This window comes from Pseudonaja textilis, chromosome Z, assembly GCF_049901715.1.
Source record: "Pseudonaja textilis isolate UNSWEBS1 chromosome Z, rPseTex1.2, whole genome shotgun sequence".
NCBI classification, from domain to species: domain Eukaryota; kingdom Metazoa; phylum Chordata; class Lepidosauria; order Squamata; family Elapidae; genus Pseudonaja; species Pseudonaja textilis.
Window position 1 is genome coordinate 99,511,445 of NC_142008.1, and position 14,284 is coordinate 99,525,728.

General features: G+C 35.8%; 1 protein-coding gene across 3 annotated transcripts in view; it reads left to right on the top strand.

The window, feature by feature from the left end:
• The first annotated feature begins 2,056 nt into the window (after window positions 1-2,056).
• Window positions 2,057-14,284, top strand: part of KAT7 (lysine acetyltransferase 7) — a 37,591-nt gene continuing 25,363 nt past the window's right edge. The window contains exons 1-11 of one of the 3 annotated variants that reach the window (XM_087916854.1): window positions 2,057-2,469; window positions 5,497-5,644; window positions 6,436-6,612; window positions 7,055-7,294; window positions 7,403-7,485; window positions 7,794-7,883; window positions 8,540-8,638; window positions 9,266-9,376; window positions 10,098-10,289; window positions 11,880-11,969; window positions 13,211-13,351. In XM_087916854.1, coding sequence (XP_087772980.1) covers window positions 2,455-2,469; window positions 5,497-5,644; window positions 6,436-6,612; window positions 7,055-7,294; window positions 7,403-7,485; window positions 7,794-7,883; window positions 8,540-8,638; window positions 9,266-9,376; window positions 10,098-10,289; window positions 11,880-11,969; window positions 13,211-13,351 — 1,386 coding nt within the window. In that variant the 5' untranslated portion in view covers window positions 2,057-2,454. The remainder of the gene's footprint in view (window positions 2,470-5,496; window positions 5,645-6,435; window positions 6,613-7,054; window positions 7,295-7,402; window positions 7,486-7,793; window positions 7,884-8,539; window positions 8,639-9,265; window positions 9,377-10,097; window positions 10,290-11,879; window positions 11,970-13,210; window positions 13,352-14,284) is intronic. The other 2 variants (XM_087916856.1, XM_087916855.1) reach the window with 2 other exon arrangements.

The following is a 14,284-nucleotide window of genomic DNA, read 5'->3' on the forward strand; positions in this document are numbered from 1 at the left end:
CAGGAAAAAAAAAAAAATATTTTTGACAGCTAAGCAGGGCTTCGAACTGGGAAAGGAAGAAGACGGAACTAAAGATTTAACTAAATTGGACTAAAATATTTTGGCAATAAATAAGCATAAAATAAAGCTGGACTTAAGATTGTTAAAAAATAATAATAATAAAGTTTACAAATTGGAGACTGGACTGTGCTGGAATATTGAGGTTCGAAAAACCCTAAATAAAAAATAGGGGAAAAGGTGAAGACTTTGTATAATGGAGAGTGCCACCTTTTGACAAAAATTTGAGCTCAAACAAAAGGGAAAGCATCCTGTTTCTGAATGAACTTGTGTGGATATAACACTAAAGAAATATTGAAACAAAGTAAGAATCTTAGAAAGTGAAAACAGAACCAGAATAAAGAAAAAAGCAAGGAAAGACTGACTGTAGGATTGTTTGATGTTTTTGGTATAGACCCTGGGCTGGAATAACTGAGAACTTTAGAAAATTGAAAGAAGAAAGAAGGAAAGTAAAAGTGTTTTTTTCTTTTGTGGACTTTAACGATCATAAAATATAAGAGTGTGCAATGATGATATCTCTTCGAGAATTAAAAATGGAACTTAAAAATATGAGAGAATTACTACAGGAAAGAGGCAAATCACTTTGCTCTGTTAGAGAAAAATGGAAATGGTGATTGAAGAACAAGAAGAAAGAGCTTCAGAGGAGGAGTCGACTCAAGGAGAAGACATTTTAAATAGACAATTAACACAAAGAACACTACAAAAGAAGAGTGGAAAGAAGGAAGGTTAAAAAGTTGAGATTTAAGAAGGCAATCAAAAGGGGGAATACCTGTGAAGTTGGGAAAGACAGAAAGATCCAGCAGAAAAGGGGAAAGGAAGATATTAAGAAAGAGAGGGATATAAATTGGAATGAGAAAAGATATGGGGAAAAGCAGGGGAGGAGAAGCAGTAAGAAACAGGTGCATGAAATAAAGAAATACGGAAATAGTAAAATGTTGAAAAGAAAATGTTTTTTTAGAGATAATGGTTGATGAATTAAAAAGGGAATTCTGCAGGGGGATAAGGGGTCATAAGAATATTTCTGCAATTAAAAATATTTAGAAAATAGGGTAATATAGATAACTCTTATTAAAAATTAAGGAGGGAAAATATGCTGCGGAATCCGAATGAAAAGATGTAATGATTATTGTAACTTCATTAAAATAACGGTTTATTGGGAATCAAGATGAGGGAATAAGTATATTTTAATCATTGAGGTATCACTCAAAGCAGTAAAAGGGGGGAAACCTATACTTATTTTTTTTTCTTTACTGTTAAAATTTGTATTAATCTAGAATTTACAGAAAGAATGTGTAATGGAAAGGGAATATGACAGACTAAAGACCCAACTAAATTTATAAGTTAATGTAGACTATTAAAAGCAAGGAGACACATTGGTAACCTTTATTATTATTATTATTATTATTATTATTATTATTATTAGGCAAACACATATTGTTTATCTTTATTTATAAAATAAATATTAAAGGATTATATTTGAAATAATTGAAATGAAACAAAAAGATGTTTCGTTTGAGATAAATGAAGGTGGCTAGAATTAATGTGTTTCTCTCCTTACTGAAAATTTGGAATGGAAAAGGTAATAATAGAATTAAGTATGCATATATGAATGTATAATTGCTGTCATATTTGTATGTAAAGGTGATGACCCGGAAATATGTTGTCCACTAAAAAGAGATGTTTGTTTTTAATGTGAAAAACTGAATAAAATTTGTTTTTTAAAAAAGTTGTTCTTCATTGATCTGACCTACAGTACTGTGAACAGGCAACTTTGGTTTATAAATAATTATTTTTTCCCTAACGGAACGATTTTTCCTATTAGAAGAAAATAACGCAGTCTTTCGGTATAAACCAGTAGACTGCGACACTCTTTCACGCTCTCTGAGAGAACGCTTTTTGATTACAAAAGCCCGCCAAGTTCCAAAACAAAGATGGTGAATTAAGACGTCGAAGAGAAACACCTTACGGCAGTAGCCACACTGTACCAGCGATTCCAATTGCGGACAATCAGTTGCCCAACCAAAAAATGGCTGCCTTCCCTATTCGGAGATAGGGCTGTAGCCCACATTAAACATGTCCAATACACTTCACCGGCTAGAGACGCTCGACCCGATTCTAAGATGGCGGAAGGCCATTGGTGTGAGGTGAGTTCCTGTATCACGTGACAAGCAAGACGGGGTGGGGGGTGGGGGTGTGTGTATCCCCGTCGTGTGTCCCGGCGGAAGAGTGAAGGGAGTCGTCTGAACAGCAACATCTTACAGCAAAGGGAAAATAAGACGGCGCGACTAGCGCTGGAGAACCGGAGACACGCCAGTCACCACGGATTCATCCGTAGCCAACGCGGCGGCCGGGGCGCAGCCACCATCGCTGCCTCCGCCGCCGCTGCCTCCATTGAGGATGTCGCGCAGAAAGGTGAGCAAGTGCGGATCGAACCGGCCACCTTTTCCTCTTTTTCCTTTTTATCTGCTTAAGACCTTCGGGCTCCAAAACTAGTTAAAAACGTAGGCCTTCAAGCCCGTTTCATCTCGCGATACGATTGGCTAGTCCTGCCTCCCGCCGCATCTTCAATGGCTACCTTCGCCATCAGTCAAGCGCAAACTCTCCCCTCAACGGTTATTTGTTTCCCTCCACCCGTTCGATGACTGTTGTAGCCCACCTCCTTTCATTCCTAATTGGCTCGAGTCTGATCCATCATTGGTTGATCTCCTTATCACTTTCTACTGGCGCGCTTCCCCCCCCACCTCCTCCCGCTCTCCTGTATCCATTCTTGGCTGGCGTGCTTTAGGAATGGATGTTGAGGACGGCATTGATTGGCTGGGGTTCTGAATTGGCGTCCCTGAAATCCCACCCTCTACAGTTTCTCAATTTCTCATTGGGGAAGAGAGTGATACAAAAGTCCAACCCCTCACACTGGTAACGATTGCAGGCGAGGGAATATGGTAGAAATCAATCGAAGTATGGTAGACAGGATTAAACAGGTAATGGGTTGTTTTTTGGACCATTACAATTATATTTCCGTATTTGTTAGAACTCAGTTGAGTCTGCCTGTAAGTTAAATCTGTTTATAATGGAATTGCATTTTTAACATGCCAAACATTTTTAATGAGCTTAAAAACCAGGTTTCGTAACAAATTTATTTCTATTATTTTCTATTGAAGAGCAGGCAAATAAAATAGGGGGGTTATTTTGGCAGTTCCTACAAGAACGAGCGTTATGATATCGTAATTTAAGGCTAGAAAAGTTATTGTGGCTGAAACTTTTGTAAAAATATCGCTAGCTTTGCCAGGTCCGTGAAGAAGTAATTCATAATTATAGCTCTATATTTAGAGTTATAACAATAGATATATACTAGAGTCTTCTACCCTTATAGTGATCATATAATACCAAATGAGTGAAAAGTAATGTACTATCTTTAACTTACTTGAATTGTGTACTTGGTAATTATGTCAAAACTAGATTTGGGAGATGATAATTCCTTATAATTTTTTTTCAAAAGACTGATGTAGAAGATATATGGAAGTTTAAAAAACATAGGTCGTAGGATTACACCTGCCATAGGTGTAACCTTTCCTTCCCTCTGATATATTTTGATACTTTCAAAATTTAGCAATAGATAACAAATATTCAGCATGCTTTCTTGTCATTACATTCAGGTATTGGAATAAATGCACTGAATAAATTTACTGATGATACTTAACTGTTAAATTAACACAGTGCACTGAAAATGTATGTTGCTTTGTCTTTATGTATTGTAGGAACTCAGTCACTGGGTTGTAAGCCATGAAGTAAGGCATAGTATGATATATTATATAGCTGTTTGTTTGTTTGTTTGTTTTTGTTTAGTATGCTATGATTAAACTAAGACAGTTTGTGAATACAGAAAAGTGTGCTGTTGCTGTTTGCCCCCTTAGTCAATAAAATGCTTATAGCAGTGAATGTTTTGTAGTACTGCAAAAGAAAACGATTAGGCCTGGGCATTTGGAAAAGTTGAATATAACAATATACTCCTAAATGGGGCTGCCTTTGAAGTACATTGGGATATGCTACAACTTGTTTAGAATGTAGTGGCACATGCAGTTTGGGGTACATCTTGGTACACCCATGTAGCTTTCTTGCTATGTGTGATCCATTGTCTCCCAGAGATTTTCAAGTACAATTCAGGGTGCTGGTTGATATCTCTAAAGCTCTTGATGGTGTGGATCAGGTTATCTGCGGGTCTGTCTGTGGTTTTTGTGTATCCTACCAGATGTGACAGAATGGGCATACTCCTGGTACCTTCAGAGTATCTTCCTGATAAATCTCAGGAAGCATGCCTTTTCTGTCATGGTGCCTAACAAGTAGAACAGCTTCACATATACCTCTAGCACCATAAGATTTGGACGGCCTCAACTCTATTAGTCTTTTGAAAATCCAAGAAGATCTGTCTTCCCCCAGACATTGGGGTCAGGATGTCAGTGATGGGAACAGCTAGGCTAGGGTGTTTGTGATTGGTGTTTTCAATGATTATATAGAACCTTGACCTGTGTTATTTTCATTTAGTTTTTTTAATACATTATATGATACTAGGCACCTGTCTCAGAACTTATAATAAACTAATGTTGTTGTGGAGAAAATACGAGAGGAGGAATTAATTTTAGGTATGTTCTCTGCCCTGAGTCATTTATAATCAAGGCAGGATTTAAAAGTCTATCAAATAGTAAAATAAATAAAGGTTTGGGGCCACTAGTTTTGATAGTTGCCATTTTCCCATTAATTCCATGTTTTTACTGTGATTTCATTGTAAGAACCTGGGTGATTTTTTTAAAATCATGAGCTTGTTAGTTTAAAAAAAAGTATATTGATTTTTCCCTTAATGTAAGAAATGGCTTGCATGACCTGCCAATCTAAATTAGGAGGAACTAAATTTCATATGTGATATCTATGGCAAATTGACTTTATGATATATCACTATAGTCTTTCATAATTAAATGGATATTGGATACAAAGAGAGAATTTTGAAATTCACCTAGGTTTTAGTCAGAACTAAAAGACTCTTAGGAACATGAGCAATATTCTAAATTTAACAGTGCGTACTAATTTTTGAAGAAGTCCCCATTTGATATAGTATTTAAGGCATCAGACTCCAAACCAGGAGACTGGGAATTCTGATCCCACTTTAGGCACCACATCAACTGAGTGACCCTGAACCAGCCTCTCTCTCTCAACCCTAGAAAGGAGCCAGTGGCAAACAATTTATAAAAAACCGTGCCGAGAACACTGCAGGAATTTTATTGGGGGGATAATCAGAATTATCACCCCAATAAAATTGAGGAACATATCTGCATTAAAGTATTTGTCTTATGTGCTCTTTATTTACTTCTTTAAAACACGTATATGGCTATTCAACTTTCAACCAAATCTGGGTGCTTCCCAATTAAAAACTAAATGTTGGCTTTTCAGAGAAATGCAGGAAGCAGTTCAGATGGAACAGAAGACTCGGATTTCTCTACAGATCCAGAGCATACAGACAGTTCAGAAAGTGATGGTACATTACGCCAGTCTGCCCGTGTGACACGATCTTCTGCTAGGCTCAGCCAGAGTTCTCAAGGTATATCTAGATCTTTTAAAATTCTTCATCTTGGGTCTTAAATTTTTGCTTTGAAAGAAGATGCTTGAAATGATTAGATGTTTTCTCCTAAACTTTGTCTAAATGTAAGTTGTATCATATGTCAATGAATCTCCACTTATTCTTCATGAACATAAAGGTGAGATTATGGTGAACCATCTTCTAGTTTTGCTCTCACTTATCCTGTGGCAATGTATATATGAATTGTTTCAAACTCTGTTCCTTTGGAAAATCCAAAAAAACCTAGTATATAATAGAATATTCTCTGAATCATACCATCTTTAGCACCATCTTTGATCATTATTTAAACCTAATGTTGGTTATCAACATTTCAGGAAAGGAAAATCCAGGTTATTAAAACAATTAACACACGTGTGTGTGTACGCATGTGTGTATATGTTATGTAGGAAGGATATAGATTTAGATAAGTATTTAGGCAAACTAATATAGCACAATAAAGAACTATTTTGTTTATATTCCAGGTTCCTGTATTCCAATACCATTACGAACTGAAGATTTATATTATGAACTGTTTGTGATTTACACTTTCCTTTAAATTTCATTTATACATGCAGTAATGCAAGGAAGTAGATATCATTAGCTGAAGAATGTATAAAACTTGCCCATTTTATAGTTTCTAAATGAAATAGCCATTTTTGTCTACTAGATAAGAACCACAATGAACTTGGTTGACACGTAATATAGGCTCTGCTGTGATGTTTCCTAAAGCGAGATGCTACATTTTTTCTTTAACAATCCCTTTCAATCCATAGATTCCAGCCCAGTTCGCAATCCACCATCATTTGCAGTAGAAGACCCTGTTTATTCTACTCGAAGAATAACCCGCAGTCAACAGCAGCCTACTCCTGTAACTCCAAAGAAATATCCTCTGCGACAAACACGTTCATCTGGTTCTGAAACAGAGCAAGTGGTTGATTTTTCTGATAGAGGTTTGTATATGTGAATTGTTGTGGAGGGTGCCCCTAATAAATGTTGTCATATGGGAAGATGGAGAATTGATTCTTAGACTAGTATTTGGTCAACTTCCTTTGTAGAATGCTTCTCTAGTAACATACTAGATTAAAAAACAATATCTTTGCTAAGACTGTTTAACATCCTAGGTATTGCCTGATCTCACATGTGTGAAAGGGATAGTGACAAAAAAAAAACCCCATCAGTGTTTTAAGCTAGTCTTGATTATCACAATTTTGGTTGACTGATTTTCTTGTTTGTCTCCAGATTATCCTCAGTCATTTACTAGGAAGGAAACAATATTTCTCTGACACTGTTCCATTTTTTGTGTAGTGCTAACACACAGAAATGACCCAGGAAGCATTCTTTGTACGTTTTCTAATTTGGCAACATTGTCCTAATTTTTTCCCTTCTCAACAGACACAAAAAATGCAGCTGACCATGATGAGTCTCCACCCCGCACTCCAACTGGGAATGCTCCTTCATCAGAGTCTGATATTGATATCTCTAGTCCCAACATGTCACACGATGAAAGTATTGCCAAGGATATGTCCATGAAAGATTCAGGGAGTGATTTATCTCATCGTCCCAAAAGACGACGTTTCCACGAAAGCTATAATTTTAACATGAAATGTCCCACCCCTGGCTGCAATTCATTAGGTACAGTGGAATAATTTCTGATCTGACTTTTAATTATTAGAATTTTCTGTTGTCCAAACGTATATTCTTTTGGTAAGCCATAAACTATACTTCTTTGGCTTTCAACAGGACACCTGACCGGAAAACATGAGCGACACTTTTCTATATCTGGATGTCCTCTATATCATAATCTTTCAGCTGATGAATGCAAGGTAACTTATTCTCAGGATGTGTGTAATGAAGAAAAGCAAGTGGAAAGCAATAATTGTAACAGGAACCGAGCAAGAATTCATATGCTTTAACACATCTTTGCACATTGCAGCTACCGGAAGATAGTCTGTTTTTTACATTGTACCAAGATATGAGTTATTTTAACCATGGCTTGAGGCTTGGTGGTTCCATGAAAACAGTTTCAGCAATTTCTAAGTTCAAAATCCATACTGTGGCAGATTCATATTATTCCTTTAAATTACACGATGTAGGAAGGAGATTTATATGTAATATTTCTCTGGGTTTCAAGGTGAGAGCTCAAAGCCGAGACAAACAAGTGGAAGACCGGATGCTTTCTCATCGACAGGATGACAACAATAGACATGCTACCAGGCATCAGGTAATTTCTACTAATTTTGTATGTATTGTTCAAGTCTGTGCTGGCTTAAAGAACTTCACTGGGGACTTATTCCAATTACTCAGTTTTTTAAAAATAGCAATAGCACTTAGACTTATATACTGTTTCACAATGCTTTTACAGCGCTCTCTAAGTGGTTTAAAGAGTCAGCATATTGCCCCCAACAGTCTGGATCCTCATTTTACCCACCTCGGAAGGAAGACTAAGTCAGCCTTGAGCCTAGTGAGATTCGAACTGCCAAATTGCTAGCAGCTGGCAGTCAACAGAAGTAGTCTGCGGTACTGCACTCTAGCCACTGCACTACCATAGCTCATAAATCTATTTTGTTCACTTATGTACACATTGTTTTATGTTTTTTGCTCAAAAAGGGAAAGGAGGAAATTTTTGTGTATGTTTATTACTGAAGAATTACCACATTGCACATACAACAGCTATGCTGATTTGAATAATCTTTTCATCTCATGTTTGATGCAGTTATGCATTATAAAAAGCTGTCTGATTCTAAACTAGAGGGGGGGATACAGAAAACAAATTCATGAAATACTCGAGAACCCGTGGAATATTGGCAAAGCCAGATAGTCATCTGTCTGTGTTTGTCTGTCTCCCAATCAAATATTTTATTTCCTACTCCCTACAAGGCACCAACTGAAAGACAATTGAGATATAAGGAGAAGGTTGCAGAGATGAGAAAGAAGAGGAATGCAAGCTTAACTAAGGAGCAAAAGGAAAAATGCATGGTATAGAAACCTCATTTATTTTCCTTAGAGAATAAGCCAAGTGTCAAGACATCCTTTGTATTTGGTCTCTCTAAATGTGGTTTTACTGTGCGTAACCAGTGTATATTAAATCAGAAAAATGAAAGTTAAAACAAATGGCATCTGAATCAATACTTTTCATGCCATGGATTTGCAAAGAAGAATTACTTTGTTTGAAACAAGCTCTGAGATGGATAGCAGTAGCTGATATGGATAATAGTGATCTAGTGAACATTGAACTGTGTTATGAGCTTTGCGATTACAGCATGTCTTTCTATAACACAGGAAAAGAAGTGAGTGGGGTTGTAATAGTCTTTTTTCCCCACTAACCATGTCAACATTCTTTGTATTTTTTCCCATTATCCAAGCAGCTGAATTTTCTCTTCGACATTAAATGTTTTTCATAAAAGCCTTTCAGTTCTCTAAAAGTAATCTGGAATATAGTGATATCACTGGAAATAAATTTTTAGACTTTTTCTTCGACTCTTTATCCATCCATGCCCACCCCTGAAACAAATAGGAGGTGGTTATCAGGAATTGCTTCCCTAAACAGAGGAGTCATTTTTTTCTTTGGGTTTTTATGAGATATTTCTTCTGTTGTTACTTCAGGAGCACAGACAAACCTATGGTAACACAAGAGAGCCCCTTTTAGAGAATCTGACCAGTGAGTATGACCTAGAACTATTCCGAAGAGCACAAGCAAGAGCTTCTGAAGATCTAGTAAGTAGAGCTGAGCTCATTCCATTTCATGTCCCAGCTGTGAAGTAATAAGCCAGTTGTACTTGATTCACTGCAATGTATGCAAATATGTATAAATGGATAGAACCAAACCAAGCTGATGGGAGGAAGCAAAGCTAAAAGGTTGATTGCACACTTCATAGCTGAACTCACAATGTTTTGAAGAGTAAAGATTGGTCTTGACCTAGTATATATTGGGGGTACACACCAAAAATAGATAAGTACAGGATCAAAATAATTTAGAATGTATTTCAATTTTATTACATTGAATGTAATTAAATAACTTAATATTTGCTCTCAGGGTATTTCATTACTTATCTCTTTGGCTATTTAAAAAAGTATAATTTAATTTATAGGGTTATAGCTAATTTCAATGCAGTAAAAAAAACCATTAAGAGCAGATGAGTGAATCAATGAATCACTTCATATAGAAATGAATGTTTCTCACTTGATGGCTATAATAAATGTTTGGCCTATCTAAATAACATTTTTGCCAGTCAGCCTTGATTTTGTGCTGCTTGGCATTTTATCATTTTTATTGACTTATAAAGAATCTTACTACGGTTTTTCTGAGGTTTGATTCAATGTGAACAGCAAAAAAAAAAATTTTTTTTCTAGCAATAATTATAAGATTTTTTATAATGGCTTAAATCATTTTCTCCATTTTTCTCTTCAATAAATGAGTCATTATTTCTGTGAATAGGAAAAGCTGCGACTTCAGGGCCAAATCACTGAAGGTAGTAACATGATCAAAACTATTGCTTTTGGCCGCTATGAACTGGACACCTGGTACCATTCTCCCTACCCAGAGGAGTATGCCCGGCTTGGGCGACTCTATATGTGTGAATTCTGCCTCAAGTATATGAAGAGTCAGACAATACTTCGTAGACACATGGTAAGTTTTTAACTTCGAGGTGTACAATGGAAAATAATTTCTTCATTCAAATTTGTTAGAGGCAGTCAGCCAATCTCCAAAACAGTCTAGACAGTATACAAAATAAAATTTAAAAAATCTAAAAAACAGGTAAAATAAAAAAGCACATGGACAGCCCAGATTAAAACAATATTAAAAATAACATATTTTAAAAAATCATTAATACTTTTTATATTGTTTTATTTGTACTAATGTGTAATGCAAATATGTATATTAAGGTACATTAAATTATTTTTAAACTTGAAACAAACAACAGCAACTTTGATGACCTGGCAATTCAAACCTGGTAGCTTTAACCTCTTGCATTTACAGCTATTTTTTGCTCTGGTGATATGCTCTAATTTCAGGAAGATGTTATTTTAATCATGTTTTGTTATATATTTCTTCTAAATCTATATTTTCTATGTGTAAACATAATTTTGCATATGGTAAGGCCTTTTATTGCTTTGGAAATGTAATCTTGTAAAAGATGCAGTTTGTGAATTTTCTGAGAAATGATGGGAAACGCTACAGAGAAATCAGTTCTGCTGCCATGACCTCATCTTGAGTAATCATCTCCAGCAGCAGAAAATCTAGTTTGGGTCTTCAGCTTCTTTTTTCCAGTGCTTATTTTTGACTACGTTACTGCTTTAGAGAAGAACACCTTTCTCCTTTCAAACAGCTTCACATTCAACTTCCAGTATGTGTGACAATGGTTACTTTTGCCTGTCAGTCATAGCTGGGATAGAACCTGCAATGTTTATGACAAAGGGGAGGGAGGCCAAATCACTTGTTGAGTTATACAGGCTTAGATGCACTATTCGTTTACGATCATCTTAAATTCAGATGCAGTCATTGATTATGTGCAATGAAGTTGGTGTCGACACGTAGATTTTCTCCATGACAATCTGTCTCTAACTTGGTCTTTCAAGATTAATTATTAGAATCCAATTATTAGAGATCTCTGTAATTTTCTTTTTCAAATTCTGCCCATTCTGAGCCAAGCATAGTAATTCATATAAGTTATTTCTTGTTGAACACAGTGAGTATTCTCTGCCTGTAAATGTATATATGAACATTGTTAGAATGATCTGCTCATATTAAAATGAATTTTATTGTGGAAAAACTTTAGCAGACCTGTTTTGTCTGATTAAAAGGAAGGGAGGAAACACTTTTGTTCAAAAGATCCATGTAATATAAATTAAAAGCCTTCAGTAGAATGAACAGAACCTGAAAAAGGCTCGATTGTTATCTAGTGAAAGGTTTGAATTTACTATCGGTATTAGAGATATTTATTTTATTTTATTTTATTACATGTAATGTACTATCATTTATGTAGATGTAACTATGCATCCTTTTAATTGATTTCATATGATGAAATACTTTTAAATAGTTTACCTATTCTTAATCAGAGCTCATTAGCCAGTAGCCTATATCAAATGCCATGTTCATTTTTTTTTTCTGAATAGAGTAGGCCTCATTGCTTCTGAATCCAAAGCAATTATTTTTCCTGTTCAGTGGTATATTTGAAAACTAATTATGACAGTAATGATTGTTTATCACTGTCCATAGGCAAAATGTGTCTGGAAACATCCTCCAGGGGATGAAATTTATCGCAAAGGTTCAATCTCAGTATTTGAAGTAGATGGGAAAAAGAACAAGGTAACTGTGTTAATGGAGTGGATTTTGGGAAGGGAGAGAGCTTGTGCATTTTGTAATCAATTTGTAGGTGGTTTTGCTAGAAATTTTTCATGAATGTTGCTTATCATCCTGAAACATCTCACTTCATGCTAGTCCCAAAGGTGCTTTTTTTTAAGAGGCAACTGAAATCTGTTGCTTTTCTTCGAAGACATTTCGCTTGTCATCCAAGAAGCTTCTTCAGCTCTGACTGGATGGTGGAGAATTGAATTATATGCCTTGCAGATATACTATTTGCATTCTTTTTGCGGGTTATTAAGGCCACCTGGAGGCTTATCTGTGTCATCAGGTCCTTTGAGTAGTGCAGATGGGTGTGTGGAGTCTTCTTGGAACTGTTGAAAGGACTGTGTTGTAGACTGGAGATAGATGATGTCATATCTCTCTCCCTCTGTTGAGAGAGGGCTGTTCAATTTTGACATAAATGTCCTCTTTGACCCCTCTTCCAAATGATCAGTCAGTTGTCTGCAAGAAATATAAATTCTTCCATTCCCTGCCATCCATTCAGAGCTGAAGAAGCTTCTTGGATGAGAAGTGAAACATCCTCAAAGAAAAACAAAATCCAGTTGCCCCTTGAAAAAGCACTTTTGGGAAAACCATGGCATGGATGACTGAGAATTTCCATAGTCACTCCATGCTACTGCTTATAAAGGTTTGAAGCAGAGATATGTAGATAAGGTGATGGCAGTCCTGGATTGTACCAATTCATTGCAGATATGGATTCATGTTTTTGTTTATTGCTTCAAAGCTAAAGGGGGGAGATTTTGGCTCACCGTTGTTTGGTCTGCAACAATCTTTGGAATAGAGCACCCGAAGGCCAGACAAGGAATAATGGGTGGAAACTGAACAAGGAGAGATTTAACCTGGAAAATAAGGAGAAACTTTCTGACAGTGAGAACAATCAACCAATGGAACAGCTTGCCCTCAGAAGTTGTGGGAGCGCCATCACTTGAGGCTTTCAAGAAGAGATTGGACTGCCATCTGTCAGAAATGGTTTAGGGTCTCCCGCTTGGGCAGGGGGTTGGACTAGAGGTCCCTTCCAACTCTGATTATCTGGCATCTGAATACCAAGAAAGCTCTGCCTATTAGCTATCTATAGATTTTTTTGTTCAGTTTCTATGCACTTATCACTATCTTGTGATAAGTACTGGGAGGGTAGATGACCTGCTAATCAATAATATCTTAATTCTCTTTCTGATTTTTTTCAGATATATTGCCAAAACTTGTGCCTCCTGGCAAAACTATTCTTGGACCATAAGACTTTGTATTATGATGTTGAACCATTTCTTTTCTATGTCATGACAGAAGCTGATAACACAGGATGCCACCTAATAGGTTATTTTTCTAAGGTTAGTAATAATTACATGGGATCTGCTGTATAATATAGTTCCCAATCTGACAGAGCAAACCCCCCTCTCTTTCTGCTATCCTGTAACAATTTTAACTTTATTCACTATATTTTTCCCAGCCAAATAAACTTTGATATTAATTTGTTTAACTCTTCAAAAAATATCTTTCCTAACTTTATTGGGGTCACTTGGAACAAAAACAAAATTTTTGGCTATATGTTCATTTTTATTGTGGCAATTTGTCCTATAATTATGTGAGAGTTGTAAATTCTTCCAATTATCCAAATCTGTCTTAATTTTTGTTTACAATTTTGTATAATTATCTTTTTTAAATAAATATACTTCCTAAATGTTTAACTTTTTAAACAATGTGCATTTCCAATTTTTCTTCCAATTCTTTGTTCTGTTTCTTAGTAAGATTTTTTTGTTATGATCTTTGTCTTATTTTTATTTATTTTAAGACCTGCCACTTTTTCAAATTCTTATATTTCCCGATTCTAACTGTTCCTCAAGCACAAATACCAAATCATCCGCAAAAGTTTGGACTTTATATTCCTCTTTTTAAAATTTTGAGACTTTTTATTTTTTGTTCCCCTCTAATCTGTCCAAGTAACACTTCCAAAGTCAGGATAAACAACAATGGTGATAGCGGACATCCTTGCTTTACTCCCTTCAATATTTGAAATTGTTCAGTTAACTCTCCATTTATTATTACTTTTGCCATTTTGCTTGTACCATTCTTATATTATACAGCAGCAGCTGTTACGTGGATCAAACATTGGGTAATGTTGAAAAATAAAAGAATATTGACAATTGAAGGACATGACTTAAAATTAGGGTGGCATGCATTTTTATGGGAAGGGAAAAACAAGATGCATAGTTATTTCCAAAGATACCAAATAAGAAATGCCTTGCTATAGATTTGGGAAAAGA